Source organism: Nerophis lumbriciformis, linkage group LG01, assembly GCF_033978685.3.
Source record: "Nerophis lumbriciformis linkage group LG01, RoL_Nlum_v2.1, whole genome shotgun sequence".
Classification (NCBI taxonomy): Eukaryota; Metazoa; Chordata; class Actinopteri; order Syngnathiformes; family Syngnathidae; genus Nerophis; species Nerophis lumbriciformis.
In genome coordinates, this window is record NC_084548.2 from 32,957,314 (window position 1) to 32,976,322 (window position 19,009).

At 39.6% G+C, this 19,009-nt stretch overlaps 1 protein-coding gene across 1 annotated transcript; it reads right to left on the reverse strand.

Moving 5' to 3' along the window:
- Nucleotides 1-3,308: 3,308 nt before the first annotated feature.
- LOC133613437 (transcription factor PU.1) lies at nucleotides 3,309-10,967 on the reverse strand. The gene is made up of 6 exons (XM_061970982.2): nucleotides 10,877-10,967; nucleotides 10,750-10,784; nucleotides 6,220-6,427; nucleotides 4,439-4,557; nucleotides 3,714-3,858; nucleotides 3,309-3,624 (listed from the first exon to the last, which is right to left on the reverse strand). Exons 2-6 carry the CDS (start codon nucleotides 10,768-10,770, stop codon nucleotides 3,317-3,319), a joined length of 801 nt encoding a protein of 266 aa, XP_061826966.2. The 5' UTR covers nucleotides 10,771-10,784; nucleotides 10,877-10,967; the 3' UTR covers nucleotides 3,309-3,316.
- Between the last annotated feature and the right edge of the window lie 8,042 nt (nucleotides 10,968-19,009).

The following is a 19,009-nucleotide window of genomic DNA, read 5'->3' on the forward strand; positions in this document are numbered from 1 at the left end:
TGTTATTTTCCGTTTTTTCGACTGTTTTCCGTACCTTGGAGACATCATGCCTCGTCGGTGTGTTGTCGGAGGGTGTAACAACACGAACAGGGATGGATTCAAGTTGCACCAGTGGCCCAAAGATGCAAAAGTGGCAAAAAATTGGACGTTTGTTCCGCACACTTTACCGACGAAACTATGCTACGACAGAGATGGCAAGAATGTGTGGATATCCTGCGACACTCAAAGCAGATGCATTTCCAACGATAAAGTCAAAGAAATCTGCCGCCAGACCCCCAGGAAAAGAGAGCGGATGAGGGTATGTCTACAGAATATATTAATTGATGAAAACTGGGCTGTCTGCACTCTCAAAGTGCATGTTGTTGCCAAATGTATTTCATATGCTGTAAACCTAGTTCATAGTTGTTAGTTTCCTTTAATGCCAAACAAACACATACCAATCGTTGGTTAAAAGGCGATCGCCGAATTCGTCCTCGCTTTCTCCCGTGTCGCTGGCTGTCGTGTCGTTTTCGTCGGTTTCGCTTGCATACGGTTCAAACGGATATGGCTCAATAGCTTCAGTTTCTTCTTCAATTTCGTTTTCGCTACCTGCCTCCACACTACAACCATCCGTTTCAATACATGCGTAATCTGTTGAATCGCTTAAGCCGCTGAAATCCGAGTCTGAATCCGAGCTAATGTCGCAATAAACTTGCTGTTCTATCCGCCATGTTTGTTTGTATTGGCATCACTATGTGACGTCACAGGAAAATGGACGGGTGTATATAACGATGGTTAAAATCAGGCACTTTGAAGCTTTTTTTAGGGATATTGCGTGATGGGTAAAATTTTGAAAAAAACTTCGAAAAATAAAATAAGCCACTGGGAACTGATTTTTAATGGTTTTAACCCTTCTGAAATTGTGATAATGTTCCTCTTAAGGATTTACACATTATTAAGAGTCTACAAAGCTATGACCGGTTTGTCCGTGACGTTTGTGTTAATCTGTATAAACCCAGTGGACATTGTGTTGTCAAGACTAGAGTCATGCACTAGCAGAAATTATTTGACGCAAGTTTGACACACTTGAATCACGATTAACCATTCTAATGTCATTTTACAACACTGTGACTGTGAGGCAGGATTGAAAGAAAGCTGTCCTCATGTCGCCTCACTTTTGTTTTATGTGGAGGCCACAGTCCGGATGAGAGAAGTGAGTACAGGATCCATTATCAATATAACCGCTATCAAAGCTCTTCGACCAAGCACATCAAGTTAATGCAAATTGGGGCTGTCATTTATTCTAGATTAATTTCTACTTAGAAAATGTTCCTAATTACCTGAAATGAAATGATCCGAACAAACACAAAGTTGTACATAGAACGTGACATCTGATCGATTGATTGCAGCAATCCATGCTCGCCTTCGCGTTCACTCTTTTGTTCAGCCGCTTCCCTATGTCCAGGAACACGCTAAGGAATTTTCTAAATGCTAGTAATACCCCTCCCACTTTGATTGTGTCAGTTGACAATCGCACACGTTGTCGGCATTATGAGTATCACTGGACGAATGATCAACAATATTGAGCATGTTTACAAACAAAGCCTACCAATATGGCCACCGGCAATGCATTCTGGTAAATGTTGAAAAATCCGAAGCACTCTATTAAACCCCAAAATTTGACCCCATAAATTGACCTGAAATTTCTCACACAGCTTAAAAAACCACACATTTTAAAGTATCTGATACCTTACACATGTCATCGATGTACTTAAAGGCCTACTGAAACCCACTACTACCGACCACGCAGTCTGATAGTTGATATATCAATGATGAAATCTTAACATTGCAACACATGCCAATACGGCCGGGTTAGCTTATTAAAGTGCAATTTTAAATTTTGCGCGAAATATCCTGCTGAAAACGTCTCGGTATGATGACGCCTGCGCGTGACGTCATGGATTGTAGAGGACATTTTGGGACAGCATGGTGGCCAGCTATTAAGTCGTCTGTTTTCATCGCAAAATTCCACAGTATTCTGGGCATCTGTGTTGGTGAATCTTTTGCAATTTGTTCAATGAACAATGGAGACAGCAAAGAAGAAAGCTGTAGGTGGGAAGCGGTGTATTGCGGCAGGTGTTGTGCCGGATAACGCACTCCCGCTGTAGAATGCACCCCTTGACTGTTGTGCCGGATAACACAGCCAGTGTTTCATTGTTTACATTCCCGGAAGATGACAGTCAAGCTTTATCTTTGGCCTGTGGAGAACTGGGACAACAGAGACTCTTACCAGGAGGACTTTGAGTTGGATGCGCAGACGCGGTACCGTGAGTACGCATGCAGCTGCGGCTTCCAAACATTTGATCACTTGCCCGTACGTGCGTGCCGCGATGTGCATGTCACGTACTGTACGTAACTTTGGGGACTTTGGGGAAATATATGTGCTGTATGAACTTTGGGGAGGTGAACGGTACTTTGGGCTGTAGGATTGAGTGTGTTGTGCAGGTGTTTGAGTTGTATTGGCGGGTTATATGGACGGGAGGGGGGAGGTGTTTGTTATACGGGATTAATTTGTAGCATATTAAATATAAGCCTGGTTGTGTTGTGGCTAATAGAGTATATATATGTCTTGTGTTTATTTACTGTTTTAGTCATTCCCAGCTGAATATCAGGTCCCACCCGCCTCTCACAGCATCTTCCCTATCTGAATCGCTCCCACTGCCCTCTAGTCCTTCACTCTCACTTTCCTCATCCACAAATCTTTCATCCTCGCTCAAATTAATGGGGAAATCGTCGCTTTCTCGGTCCGAATCGCTCTCGCTGCTGGTGGCCATGATTGTAAACAATGTGCGGATGTGAGGAGCTCCACAACCTGAGACGTCACGCGCATATCGTCTGCTACTTCCGGTAGAGACAAGGCTTTTTTATCAGCGACCAAAAGTTGCAAACTTTATCGTCGATGTTCTCTACTAAATCCTTTCAGCAAAAATATGGCAATATCGCAAAATGATCAAGTATGACACATAGAATGGACCTGCTATCCCCGTTTAAATAAGAAAATCGCATTTCAGTAGGCCTTTAATAAAGCTTTTGGGACTCAATACCAACCCTTGCGGAACAACATCTAAGAAGCATGTATGCACAATTAGTTAAATAACTTCAACCAAATCATCTTTGCTGGGGACACGAATTGCTCACAGTTATCGACCATTTGTCTAATGATTATAAACTTTGATGATATGTCTATTACATGATACCATGTCCAAAGTATTTTCAGCACAATCCATAGGGTGTGCCACATGTCATTTACAGTCATGACTGTACTCCATCATTCTTCCTATTCTGTATTTAAGTCTGCTTGCAGGCCTCTCAGGGTCTTCTCATCAAACCGATACGTCAATTTCCTCTTCACCTTCTGGATCTCGCCTGTGCGGGAGTAATTCCTCAGGGCTCGCGCCATTTTTTGGTACGTCATCTTCTTGCGGTTCCCCTTTCGGCGGCCCCAAATCTCTGCCAGGTGCTCTTTGTTTTGGGAGGAAAACTGAAAGGTGCCAACTGATGACTGGACCCACCAGATGCAACTTCGCATCGACGGCGTTTGGAGCATCTCAAACAGGAACTGGAACAAGCGCTCCTTCCGCTTTCCTGTAAAAGAGGAAGGTAATACAAATAATAATGACAATGAAGATTAATAAAATAAAGCAGATGGGAAGTAGATAGAATCAAGGTGGTACCTGAGATGGGCGAAAGAAGCAAAGAGTCTTGGTTCTGTCTGCCTTCACCATCAGAGGATGGAGAAGGAGCATCCTGGTATTCTTTGTACTGGGAGCTACTAGACTGAGAGTCTGAGTCGATGCACGCGGGATATGTGACTTGATTCTGGAACAAACATGTTAAACCACAAGCTCATTTAATTAGTGATAGGGTTGACCCGATACAACTTTTCCACTTTTGATACAATACCGATATTGGATATTGTACTCACTGAAAGAAGGCTCACTGTGTGGCACTTTGAAAAGCACTGTTCTACTTAATATAGGGAAAAACTGCAGCTATTGATCATTATAGTACTGGAGTAGTTTGTTTGATTAATTAAATAATTGAATGAAACACACTTTATAGCGTAGGCCTATGCGTATTTAAGGGTAAATAGTTGAAATAAACAAGAATTGTTCTGCTTGCCACAACTTTCATTTTTTTGTAATAAATTATCAACATTGAAATTGCACTTTTAACATCTGTGCAATAATAAAATGAATACAATCTAAAATTTTGGCTGTTCCCCACCACACACACTTTCACACACTTACACTTAAATGATTCATCGAAGTAACAGAATATCAAAGCTTCTTTTTTAAATCAAATTAATTGTTTAATTATTGCAGCCTTAGCAGAGAGTGTCATTAAGGACATTTGGGAAGGTTTGACTCTTCTAGTATATAAAGTGATAATAACTTACCCACTGGTTCTGGTGGGGACACAACCAGGCTGGTGGCGCAGCTTGTGGCTCACATTCTCTATTTGGTGTGTGAGCTCCCCAGTGCCACTCGTAAGCATATTGACCAGACCAGTTATTTTCTACAGAGACAAGCAAACGTTTAGAAGCATCTTTAACATACATGCTACAAACCCCGTTTCCATAAGAGTTGGGAAATTGTGTTAGATGTAAATATAAACGGAATACAATGATTTTCAAATCCTTTTTAACCCATATTCAATTGAATGCACTACAAAAACAAGATATTTGATGTTCAAACTCATAAACTTTTTTTTTTTTTTTTTGCAAATAATAATTAACTTAAAATTTCATGGCTGCAACACGTGCCAAAGTAGTTGGGAAAGGGCATGTTCACATCACCTTTTCTTTTAACAACACTCAAAGAATGATTGGGAACTGAGGAAACTAATTGTTGAAGCTTTGAAAGTGGAATTCTTTCCCATTCTTGTATTATGTAGAGCTTCAGTCGTTCAACAGTCCGGGGTCTTCGCTGTTGTATTTTACGCTTCATAATGGGCCACACATTTTCGATGGGAGACAGGTCTGGACTGCAGACGGGCCAGGAAAGTACCCGCACTTTTTTTTTACGAAGCCACGCTGTTGTAACACGTGCTGAATGTGGCTTGGCATTGTCTTGCTGAAAAAAGCAGGGGCGTCCATGAAAAAGACGCCGCTTAGATGGCAGCATATGTTGTTCCAAAACTTTTATGTACCTTTCAGCATTAATGGTGCCTTCACAGATGTGTAAGTTACCCATGCCTTGGGCACTAATGCACCCCCATACCATCACAGATGCTGGCTTTTCAACTTTGCGTCGATAACAGTCTGGATGGTTCGCTTCCCCTTTGGTCCGGATGACACGATGTCGAATATTGTGGACTCGTCAGACCACAGAACACTTTTCCACTTTGCATCAGTCCATCTTAGATGATCTCGGGCCCAGAGAAGCCGGCGGCGTTTCTGGATGTTGTTGATAAATGGCTTTCGCTTTGCATAGTAGAGCTTTAACTTGCACTTACAGATGTAGCGACCAACTGTATTTAGTGACAGTGGTTTTCTGAAGTGTTCCTGAGCCCATGTGGTGATATCCTTTAGAGATTGATGTCGGTTTTTGATACAGTGCCGTCTGAGGGATCGAAGGTCACGGTCATTCAATGTTGGTTTCCGGCCATGCCGCTTACGTGGAGTGATTTCTCCAGATTCTCTGAACCTTTTGATGATATTATGGACCGTAGATGTTGAAATCCCTAAATTTCTTGCAATTGTACTTTGAGAAACGTTGTTCTTAAACTGTTTGACTATTTACTCACGCAGTTGTGGACAAAGGGGCGTACCTCGCCCCATCCTTTCTTGTGAAAGACTAAACATTTTTTGGGAAGCTGTTTTTATACCCAATCATGGCACCCACCTGTTCTCAATTAGCCTGCACACCTGTGGGATGTTCCAAATAAGTGTTTGATGAGCATTCCTCAACTTTATCAGTATTTATTGCCACCTTTCCCAACTTCTTTGTCACATGTTGCTGGCATCAAATTCTAAAGTTAATGATTATTTGCAAAAAAAAAATCTTTATCAGTTTGAACATCAAATATGTTGTCTTTGTAGCATATTCAACTGAATATGGGTTGAAAATGATTTGCAAATCATTGTATTCCTTTTATATTTACATCTAACACAATTTCCCAACTCATATGGAAACGGGGTTTGTACAGTACAAAATGACATGTTGGTTGCACACTCACCTATGATCCAGGTGCTGTGCTGAGAGTGCAAATGCTGCATGTCGTTGGTCAGAGGTGAGGCGTGTGTGTGTGCAGGCTGGACCTCCAGTGAATGCTCCTGCAGGTATTCCTCAATGACTTCCAGGTCCACCTCAGGGCAGGAGGAGGGCGACACCACACCCCAGGATCCTCGTCCTCCGCAAAGCCTGACCTCAGTCACGTAAGCTATCTGCCAACGAATGTAGCGCAAACTTTAGTCACATTAATTTTTTTTGGGGACTAAATTTTAATGCCACCATAATATTTCAATAATGACATGATCATGCTATTGTTGTATGAATCACAGAATGTCATTTAAATAATGACAACATAATTTAACTAATTTAAACATTTGTATGCACGTACAACACTTAAGACCTTCAGTATATCAGTATGAGGAATTAAATTATGGAATGGATTAAGCAAATAAATCAAACAATGTACTAATATGATCCACTTCAAGAAACTTTTCAAACTTAAAGTGTTTACAAAGTACAAAGAAAAAGAACCATGATAAACATTCATTCATTTTCAAAATAATCTTACTCATCTCACCATATGAAATGTAACTTACTTCACAGAGTATTATTTATTTATTTTTATTGTGATTACTTATGGAGTATATTGTGAATAAATTGAGAGCAGGAAGTGAACAAAAGTTTTAGCAACTGTTGTGTAAAAGAAAAGGGGCAGGATTAAATAAGCTATGATTCTTCCTACTCCTTTTCGAACATGTTGAAAAGAGAAACTGGAAATTGTGATGTATCATGTTGGATGCTTGCATGCATGTTCGAAATAAACTCAAACTCAAACTATTTTCCGTTAACATCATTATACTATTTTCAGTTACGCAGTTACCAGAATGACCCACACCATCACAATATGCATCTCATCAACCTGGTTTGTTTGCTGAGTAGACACAGCCACAGTAACTATGTGTATTTTCATTTGACTAGCAAATATATGCAAGTGTTTATGTTGCACCAACCTACCTGTAACTGGGTTAGTCCAAGGGTCAGCAAGCCGCAGCCATTCAGCCTCCATGTTGTGGCTCATCTTTGAGCATTTATGACAATAATGCCATAATATCGGACTGTCTGTGTGGCCGTGAATGTATAAAAAGTGGGTCCTAACTGGGACAGCTAATAATGAGCACGGAAAGCAAGGAAAAGGAAAGGGGAACCTGTGTGTAGTGATGGGTCAAATGATACTGAAAAATTGCTACATTATGAAACACAACATGTGATCGATACAGCTGCTGTGTCGTCTGACTGTGAAGCGCCACACTGTGTTTATCTGGAAACACCAGGTGTGTGAATGTGAGTGTGAAGTTAAAGTTAAAGTTAAAGTACCCATGATTGTCACACACACACTAGGTGTGGCGAAATGATTCTCTGCATTTGACCCATCACCCTTGATCACCCCCTAAGAGGTGAGGGGAGCAGTGAGAAGCAGCGGTGGCTGCGCCCGGGAATCATTTTTGGTGATTTAACCCCCAATGCCAACCCTTTATGCTGAGTGCCAAGCATTTAGGTAATGGGTCCCATTTTTATAGTCTTTAGTATGACTCGGTCGGGGTTTGAACTCACAACCTACCGATTTCAGGGCGGACACTCTAACCACAATGCAGCTGGGATAGGCTAAAGAACCCCCAGCCTCTGCTACTCCAAAAGGGACAAACGGTAGAAAATGGATTGATGGACTTATTTCAGCTTGTACTAAATTAGATTTTTCGACAGCAGTTTTCGACACCATCAACAATCTAAATAGAAATAAGGAAAAGTCAAAATTCCAATGTTTGGGATCATTTTGATCTTATCCTGGGGAATTTTACAGCGCCAAATAAGGTATGTGCTCTTCTTTTCCTGTTTACTATTGGCCCATTGACCAGAGTTGCGAATTACATATTCCTTTTTGTGCAGCTATTTGTTAAAAATATGTACACATATATATACATATATATATATATATATATATATATATATATACAGTATATATATGTATATATACACATCCATGCATATATATGTATACATACTGTATACAGTATATATCCATCCATCCATCCATCTTCTTCCGCTTATCCGAGGTCGGGTCGCGGGGGCAGCAGCCCAAGCAGGGAAGCCCAGACTTCCCTCTCCCCAGCCACTTCGTCCAGTTCTTCCCGGGGGATCCCGAGGCGTTCCCAGGCCAGCCGGGAGACATAGTCTTCCCAACGTGTCCTGGGTCTTCCCCGTGGCCTCCTACCGGTCGGACGTGCCCTAAACATCTCCCTAGGGAGGCGTTCGGGTGGCACCCTGACCAGATGCCCGAACCACCTCATCTGGCTCCTCTCGATGTAAATGGTAAATGGGTTATACTTGTATAGCGCTTTTCTACCTTTCTAAGGAACTCAAAGTGTTTTGACACTATTTCCACATTCACCCATTCACACACACACACACACATTCACACATTCACACACTGATGGCGGGAGCTGCCATGCACGGCGCTAACCAGGACCCATCAGGAGCAAGGGTGAAGTGTCTTGCTCAAGGACACAACGTACGTGACTAGGATGGTAGAAGGTGGTGATTGAACCAGTAACCCTCAGATTGCTGGCAAGGCCACTCTCCCAACTTCGCCACGCTGTCCCCCATGTGGAGGAGCAGTGGCTTTACTTTGAGCTCCTCCCGGATGACAGAGCTTCTCACCCTATCTCTAAGAGAGAGCCCCACCACCCGGCGGAGGAAACTCATTTCGGCCGCTTGTACCCGTGATCTTGTCCTTTCGGTCATAACCCAAAGCTCATGACCGTAGGTGAGGATGGGAACGTAGATCGAACGGTAACTTGAGAGCTTTGTCTTCCGGCTCAGCTCCCTCCTCACCACAACGGATCGATACAGCGTCCGCATTACTGAAGACGGTACAATGAAAAAGGAGGATTACCTCCAAATTCTTCAGGACAACCTAACGTCATCAGCCCGGAGGTTGGGTCTTGGGCGCAGTTGGGTGTTCCAACAGGACAATGACCACAAACACACGTCAAAAGTGGTAAAGGAATGGCTAAATCAGGCTAGAATTAACGTTTTAGAATGGCCTTCCCAAAGACCTGACTTAAATGTGTGGACAATGCTGAAGAAACAAGTCCATGTCAGAAAACCAACAAATTTAACTGAACTGCATCAATTTTGTCAAGAGGAGTGGTCAAAAATTCAACCAGAAGCTTGCTAGAAGCTTGTGGATGGCTACCAAAAGCGCCTTATTGCAGTAAAACTTTCCAAGGGACATGTAACCAAATATTAACATTGCTGTATGTATACTTTTGACCCAGCACATTTGGTCACATTTTCAGTAGACCCATAATAAATTCATAAAAGAACCAAACTTCATGAATGTTTTTTGTGACCAACAAGTATGTGCTCCAATCACTCTATCACAAAATAAGTTGTAGAAATTATTGGAAACTCAAGACATTATATATATATATATATATATATATATATATATATATATATATATATATATATATATATATATAAATACATATATATATATATATATATATATATATATATATATAAATACATATATATATATATATATATATATATATAAATACATATATATATATATATATATATATATATATATATATATATATATATATATATAAATACATATATATATATATATATATATACATATATATATATATATAAATACATATATATATATATAAATACATATATATATATATATATATATATATATATATATATATATATATATATATATATATATATATATATATATATATATGTATTTATATATATATATATATATACACACACATACATAGTGCAGTGCAAACCTTTTCTAAATATATATGAACCAAGTAAGGGACTTATCATTTAGTGACGTACCAAAGCCGGTGCAATGTTATTTTCCACGGAACACTACAGAAATATTACGTGTGCATTGAATAGCAATATTGCTCTCGGTAAACGAAGTCTACCAGTTTGGCTGCCGCCATTGAACTCAGGGTACTTAAGCAAAAAACTCAAAGCTCTCTATACTGCTATTGAGTGTGCCATACACTCACTGTCACTGAGACATCATTTACCCGGAACTACCTGTGTGTGTGTGCACGTTAAGGGGGCCATCGGCTTATTCTACAGTAAGCTAACAATGAATGCATCTCACTAAAATAAAACATGTCGAAAGAAAATACAAGTTTCCAATTAAGCATTCTATATTTTAATAATTTATTTCAAAGTAGGTCTACTTATATACACTGCACTTCTGTTGGTTGAATTCAGTTGTTGTAATATGTACGATATCAAAAAGGTTTTAAAAGATGTATTGTTCTTTAGAAGAAGGAGGAGCAAAATATCTGTTCAAATAGTAAAGCATGCTGACCCCCTCGTCTCAACAAAGATGTTTCATCATCAACATATTAAACTAATGAGATAATTATTCTTTGTCATTTAAAAAAAAATAAAGATGCTTTTATTTTAAAACATTACTCACCGTCTCCGTTTCCGCCAACATAATTCAAGGTAAGGCTGGAAAAAGTAAGAGGAAGTTCTGATACCAACTTTGGATTTAAATGTTAAACAGTGATAGAAGAGTTCACTTCATCAAATTGGAGACGTACTCCTCAATCAAGCACGGCACTGTGTTGTCCTCAGGCAGTTGGAGGTTGAAGCGTCAAAAAGCACACCTGTAAGTTCTCTGTCTCACCTGAGCGTCGCTTGCTTTAATAGCAGCAAGACAGACACATCCTCTTTTGACTTACTCTAGCCAAGCCCATTTGGGCAAAAGTGTAGATAAAGTAGGTGTGGTTTGACCAATTAGGATGGATTTAGGTTTTTTTTTTATTTAGGAAATTAGGTGGAGTCTTCCTAATTACACACTGAATGTTTGTTGTCAAAGTTTGAGGTAAAATTCACACTGTGCAGTTCATGTCATATAACGTTGCATATAAACCGACTGGCCACAATGTTAGGTACACCTGCACAAATCTAAAAACATTGCACATTCCTAAATATTTTATCCAAAGCATTACCCATTATGTTATTTTATTTGTTACCTTCTGCTCTAAATGAGTTATGTTTTAATGAATATAAAGTGTTGAAAAGTAGATTTGTGTAAACTATTCCGGTTATGTGCTGTACATACTGTAACCTATTACTCTGACTATCTCATTTTGCAATAAAATCCAACTTTATTTATGTAGCACTTTTCTTACACAGACAAGTGGCAAACACAAAGTTTTTCTAATGAGCATCTTTAGAAACAATCCTAAAGAGCACTGTCTAGGTAGCACAGGGGCATTGTATGCATAATACAATTACATGATAATATATTGGTGGAGAATGTACTACAAACATTTTATGGTGCCAGCTGTAGTCAAAACTCTCTCGGCAGGTGATGGACCAACATACCTTTTTTTGACTACAAGATATGGGGGCATGAATCCTTTTGGGAAATACATTTGCCTTCATGGCCATTATTTTAGGGGTGTTTTGAATGATTGGAGGCAACTCTTCAAATCTAAATGTTAAACCAGGCATCAGTGAGTGTATGGCACACTCACTACCTGCACTAACACTGTGTTAAGTGTTTCATAATGGCCATCAAACTTTCCTGCTCTGTCATGAGTGACATGATAAAATATCAGAATTCAACAGCCCTTCTGTTAACACTGTTGGTTTAATGCTACATGCAGTGTGTGTCTCGATTCGAGGCCAGAGTTGCACCAGAAAACAGCATTTAGTGTAAACATGAAACAAAATAATTTTCCCATAGTCTCACTGTGGCATCCCGTTACATGAAAAAGCCAAAACACAAATATTTATTTCTTTTCTGTTAATTTCGTTCAAGAATGCATGCATTTTTGAACGATTTGTTTCCAATTACTCCAAAACACTCATTACATTCATGATGAAGTCAAATAGTACATAAATTCACCATGCTGGTAGGAGTGAAGACAATTAGTTGGGCGGGCGTACCAACAATGTGTCCCTTTTTTTAAATGTTCTGTGAGTTTGCAATCTAGTCAGAGGTGAGGGTAAAAGTAACCATGTCTATACTGTATTCAAATATAGTACGTACAATTTGCCAGTCACACTACTACTTGTTCCATGGAATGCTTTGATAAATGCAACTGTGGTAAACAAACAAAAAGGGTAATTTGATAGTCAGACAGATATGCTCCATCATTCTCTATTTAAATAACAATTCGATTACACGTTATGACTTCAGATATAGTTCCCTATAAGCATTGTTTCATTGTGCCACCAAATGATGTCATACTTCATGTTTAATGAAGATTTTGTCACAAGTGAGAATGTTTTGATTTATTATTGTAATTTCTACAGACGTAGAGGATTTTCCCTAATCCTCTCAACATTGTCAATTTACAATGACAGTACAATGGCAATTTTGTTTTCTTTTTTTTTTGACAGAAATTATAATAAAAAAAATTTAAAAAGAACTTTCAACCAACCAAACAACAAATAAATGAAAACAAAAAAAATACAATGCAATCATTATTATTATCCATTAACTGCGTTACTCCAGTTCAAACACAAGTTTTAGTTAGCTACAAGCTATGGTAATGCGTTCTGATTATTCTTTGCTTATGTTGTGTGTGTGTGTGTGTGTGTGTGTGTGTGTGTGTGTGTGTGTGTGTGTGTGTGTGTGTGTGTGTGTGTGTGTGTGTGTGTGTGTGCTGGTATATGGGCTATCCATCCGCAAGTTGCATTCTGCACGTTTTGCCAGGTCAGTCATCTCTTTAGACATCCATCCATCCATCCATCCATCAATTTTCTACTGCTTGTCCCGTTGGGGGTGCTGGTGGACAAGTTTCCACCTCATCGCAGGGCATTCACACACTAGGGCCAATTTAGTGTTGCCAATCAACCTATCCCCAGGTGCATGTCTTTGGAGGTGGGAGGAAGCCGGAGTACCAGGAGATAACCCACGCAGTCACGGGGAGAACATGCAAACTCCACAGAGAAAGATCCCAAGCCCGGGATTGAACACAGGACTGCTCAGGACCTTCGTATTGTGAGACACATGCACTAACCCCTGTCCCACTGTGCTGCCCTCTCTTTAGACAATGAAATTAAATACATATATGTATGTGTGTTTAGTCAGGAAAAACACAGAGGCTATTTCACCCCTACAAGTCTGTTTTGCAGGTTTATCCTTTAAGCACACCTATGAAGTGAAAACCATTTCAGGTGACTATCTCTTGAAGCTCATTGAGAGAATACCAAGAGTGTGCAAAGCAGTAATCAGAGGAAAAGGTGGCTATTTTGAAGTAACTAGACTATAAAACATGTTTTCAGTTAAGTACATAACTCCACGTAGTACAGTTAAGTACATAACTCCATCATAGTTTTGATGCCTTCAGTGACAATCTACAATGTAAATAGTCATGAAAATAAAGAACACACATTAAATGAGAAGGTGTGTCCAAACTTTTGGCCTGTACTGTACATACATTGTATATACATAAATAGACATACATACACATTATATATATACTAATATATTTACATACATATACATAAATCATATTTACAAATGATTTTTTACACCCATTGTATTGTCTCAGTTTGATAACAACTCAATAACATCACTAACTTTACAACTTTAAGTTGTCAAAGTTTAGTGCTGAAATCCATCACATTGAATTATTACCACACATTTAAAAGTTACTGGACATGGAAGGTCTGGATACTACGGCCACAACAACAGGTACACCTGCCATTGTCACCAGTTGACACAGCCAACAAATTTGCAACATGAAAGACATGCTGCGTTAAAAACATGTTTTCTCAGTGTAAAACATTATAGTTAGGGTTTTACAGTGGCTGCAGCAACGTCCAAACACTCCAAAGACAGAATAGATTACTCCATAAAACACATTGAAGAGGAAAATGTGCAAAATAAAAACACTGCAATTACATTATTGCAACACAAATCAAAAACAAGGAAGGGAAATTCTGCAAATGTCAAAAACAAAAGCAACCACCTCCTCAAAACAAGTGAATGCGATAAATGCTCCAACTTAAAGGAACGATATAGAAGTCAGTCAAGCTTTACCAAACCGGTGGCACGTCTTTAAAGACGTGAGCAGAATGCCCAAGCAATTTGGCGTAATGAAAGGGTACATTTCTTTTATGTAAACACTTGAGTGCAGAAATGCTCTAAAAATACTGTAAAATATTGCAACTTAAGTCATAAAAGACTGATATACCTAAGGTTTGGTGCACTGGTAGCCTGACTAACTTCCATATTGTTCCCTGAACGTGCAGCATTTCTCTTCATGCATGTGTTACTGGAGCTTGTGTGTTATTGCAGCAGTTTTCTTTTGTTTCTGACCCTGCAGCGTATTAAGTGAATGCAGCATTTTTTAGTGTGTAGCCTTTTACTGTTAGAATAGAACTGTGTTTTGTATTGTGTGAGATCATTTTTATCTTTGGAGCGGCTAAACATTGCTCCTGTTGGCCACTGAATGCATATTTTAAAATGTACTAATAAAACGTGTGTTTTTAAGGAAGGTAACGACTGTGCAGTAACATTCGTGCTACAGAAGCAACTGCAGAGTGAATAGATTTCTATTCATTTCAAGATGCTAATTTGAGATACAAGTGTTTTGAGTTACAAGCTTGTTTATGGAACCAGTTAAGCTCGTATGTTGAGGTAGTACTGTGTTGAAAACATCCATTATTTTGATCTTCAGTGTTGCATTATCCACTATGTGGATAAGAAAGATAAGAAAAATATTAAACTTTTTTCTCTCACAACCCTAAAATCAGACCTGGGCAAATTAAGGCCCGGGGGCCGCATGTGACCCGTTAAGCTTTTCAATCTGGCCCGCGGGACATTCCCAAATAAATGTTTTAGTTTTTTAAGATGGAAAATGTAGCTGCCATTATGATGTGCAGTGATGTTTTCAAATGACCGTAAGTCTTGAATTTTCAATGGTTGGAATCTGTGCTTTTGCATGATATACTAGTTACTATGGTAATCTAATTAGTTACTATGGTAATTTAAGTCACAGCAGCTCAGACGAGGCACCAAGCAGTGTGGGTGGGGAGGGTTTCCACATAAATGCGGGTGTCAGGGACTGACGCGGAAGGAGATTTTTACAACAAAGTTCTAAAACTTAGTGATGTATCAAATTGTAGGTGTGTTTATTTCGCTGTGTTTGTTGCATTTTTATTGCGTTTCGCTTGATTGTAAAATATGTCGATCGAGTGGGGGTGTGACGTTCATGTGTTGTCAATATTCAGTGTTTTATCGATCATAGTTAATATTGTAAATCACACATTTTTTATTTTCATGTACATTTTGGGTGTCTCATTCAGTAAAAATTTTTAAAAATTACATTCCGTTTTTCTAAGGCGGTCTGTCATAACGTTTTTAGCGTTCAATCAGACATTATTGTGAGGTTTTGTATTAGTGTTCCTAAAATAGATATACCTGCCCCCAGAGACATTTTTTCTGTAAATGTGGCCCCCTGAGTCATAATAATATGCCCAGGCCTGCCTAAAATCATAGAGTCCCCACAAAGCTAATTGTATAACTCAAACCCTGGAGTGTACTTTATATGTTAAATGGCAGTGCAGGAATTACAGTCTATTTACTGGAAAGATTTAGAAGCTTGAAAAACATGTTCGGAAAAACCCTGAGTGCTGCAGTGAATTGAGTGACGGTTAGAGTTGGTATAACCTAGTTTGCACCTGCAACAGTCAAACAAAGTGATAAAGCCGAGGTGACATTGGACCCTTGTCATCAGATACACACAAAGAGGATTTTGGATAAGTGCATCAAATAATTACTACTCTTGGAAGAAATAACACTTCTCAGTCCAGTGAACAGATTTAATATTAGGGAAGTTGATTACAAGATTCAATGTTGCTGTAATTAAAACATAAAAAAATATATATTATTTTTTGAACAAAACTCCATCAAAAAAACACGGTAGTTTTAGAGGCTGAAAAATATAGCGAGCTGCCTTAAGTTCCGTCACTTGTTCTCGACAGAATGTGTTTATTAATATTCAAACGCGTGTGCCAATGTTTAAAAAAACAATTATTTTCATGATGCTCTCCTCAATCCACGTACACAATGCTAGAGAGGTCATGTTAAGATTTTTTTTTATACATCAAAAACACTTACTTGGGGTATACATAATGGTGTATGTAATGTAATGGTGGTTCTTTGATCAACATTTTGCAACAAGAGGGTAGAGAAAATAGAGAAGCTTATTGACGTTAGCATGGCGGACTGGTGCAAAGCTCTCCATGTTTTCAGACACAGGCAAGTGGCAAACACAAAGTGCTGTACAAAAAAAATAGAAGAGAAGAAAACATACACACACACACACGCACGCACGCACACACACACACACACACGCACAAACACCCAGAGTACTATTGACAATAACAAAGCAAAAACAAAAACAAAATATGGCATGGCACTGAGGATTTGAGGAAAAACACCACTTTTGAGGTGTCCACACTGGAGAATAACTAAAATGAACGCCATCTAAAAAGTAGTATAGAACATATGACAATCATATGTAAATTAAATAAATAATATAAATATTACATTAATAATTAAAAAAAAAACATACCATTCATTGAGAGAATAATAGTAGTAATATTAATAATTAAGATAGAAAACAACACAAACAAATTATAAAAAAACATAAGAGTTTCAGTTCATTAGGAACAAGCCTGATTACAATTTACTTTCGTCTTTTTAAATTTTATTTCAATGATTTCTGCAGTCCTGAGGCTCTCTGGCAAGCTGTTCCACAGGTGGGGGCCATAGTGGCTAACCGTGCTCACCGTGGGTCTTTGTTCTGGTATTTGGTAAAGTTAAAAGGCCAGTGCCAGAGGATCTCAAGATCTGCGAAGGTTGTAAGGATACAAGCAGGTCAGATAGATAAGAAGGCACAAGGCCATAAAGACACTTAAAAGCAAATAATATAACTTTAAAATCGAAGCTGACGGGGTGCCAATGCAGCGACTTTAAAACTGGTGTAATGTGCTCCAGCTCACTTGTCCTCGTCAGCACGCGTGCAGCTGAGTTTTTAAAATAGTTGTATACTTCTGATATTATTTTTGGGAAGGCCAGAGAGCAGAGCGTTACAATAGTCTAAACAACAGAAAACAAAACCATGTTGGCCTGAGAGAGAAACGGGCGGACTCTAGCTATGTTTTTAGAATGATAAAAATCTATTTTTAAAATATTTTTATTATGTGAGATACAATTCAGCAGTTTCTCCCTCTGGTCTTCAGGGCCTATAACTAAAACCTCTGTTTTGTCCAGCTTGAGCTGTAGGAAATTCACTGCCATCCATGACTTGATGTCTAAAATGCAATTAAAAATGGAGAGTATCTATTGGCAATGTACAACTGTGGATCGTCAGTGTTACTGTGGAATCTCATGCCGTGTCTTTTTTTTTTTTTTTCATTTTATTTTTATTGACATCCAGCATCAGACATTCCTATCCATTACATCATATTCACATACATCATACATCTATTGTCTGCCCTAAATCTCAAAATATTTTTTGTTTGTATCCCAACCATACCACCCACCCCCACCCCCCCAAAAAAGAAAGAAACAACAAAAAAAAAACAAAGTAATATCTAGATTAAATAAACAAAACAAAAACAACAAAAACAGCAAAAAAAGGAAATAATAATACATTAATAGTAATAATAAATAAAATAAAATATAAACAGATACAGACATATATATATATATATATATACATATATATATATATATATATATATATATATATATATATATATATATATATATACACACACTAGAGATGCGCGGATAGGCAATTATTTCATCTGCAACCGCATCAGAAAGTCGTCAACCATCCGCTATCCACCCGTTTCTAACATTTGATCAGAACCGCACCCGCCCGCACCCGCCCGTTGTTATATATCTAATATAGACGATGCAAGGCATTAGTGAGGTTATAAAGCTTTTGCCTGTTAAAGAAAGGAGACTGATCCAATGCAGCACAGACATTCGCGTGCCACGCTGTCACGACCCAGACGCACACCAGTGCGCAATCATATGGGAGCCGCGCTGAGCGCACCTCCAAGCGCGTCTCGCTGCCGGCGACGGCCGGGTATGGGCCCGACGCTCCAGCGCCATCCATTTTCAGGGCTAGTTGATTCGGCAGGTGGGTTGTTACACACTCCTTAGCGGGTTCCAACTTCCATGGCCACCGTCCTGCTGTCTATATCAACCAGGGTGAGCCCCACCCCTTTCGTGAGCGCACTACGCGCGGAGTGACCCCTGTTACGCGCCCCCGGCAACAGGGGTGGCGGGCAGGTAAACTGCGCGGGCGGAGCGCGCGGAGTGACCCCTGTTACGAGCCTCCGGTCACGGGGGTGGCGGGCAGGTAAGCTGCTTACCTGCTGCGCGTGACGCCGGCCGCGGCAAAGGCGGACGAGGCGGGGTGTCGGTGCGGTGGGCGCGGTGGTGACCCTGGACGTGCGTCGGGCCCTTCTCGCGGATCGCCTCAGCTACGGCTCCCGGTGGGGCCCTCTCGGGGGAAGGGGCCTCGGTCCCGGACCCCGGCGAGGCGTCCCTTCTCCGCTCCGTAAAAGTGTCCATCTCTTTTTTTTTTTTTCTTCTGTTGTGGCATATGCTGCAGGTGCCTGCTCGTTTTTCGTATGTGGGTAACAACATTTAACTATGTATATATATTTCCGAATTGGTTTAACTGCCA

Coding starts and splice junctions, on each gene's coding strand:
- LOC133613437 (XM_061970982.2), bottom strand. CDS start 10,770: ATGTTGGCGGAAACGGAGACG. Junction 6,428..10,749: donor TGTTGGCGGAAACGGAGACG/GTGAGTAATGTT, acceptor ATTCGTTGGCAG/ATAGCTTACGTGACTGAGGT. Junction 3,625..3,713: donor GCTTCTTTCGCCCATCTCAG/GTACCACCTTGA, acceptor CCTCTTTTACAG/GAAAGCGGAAGGAGCGCTTG.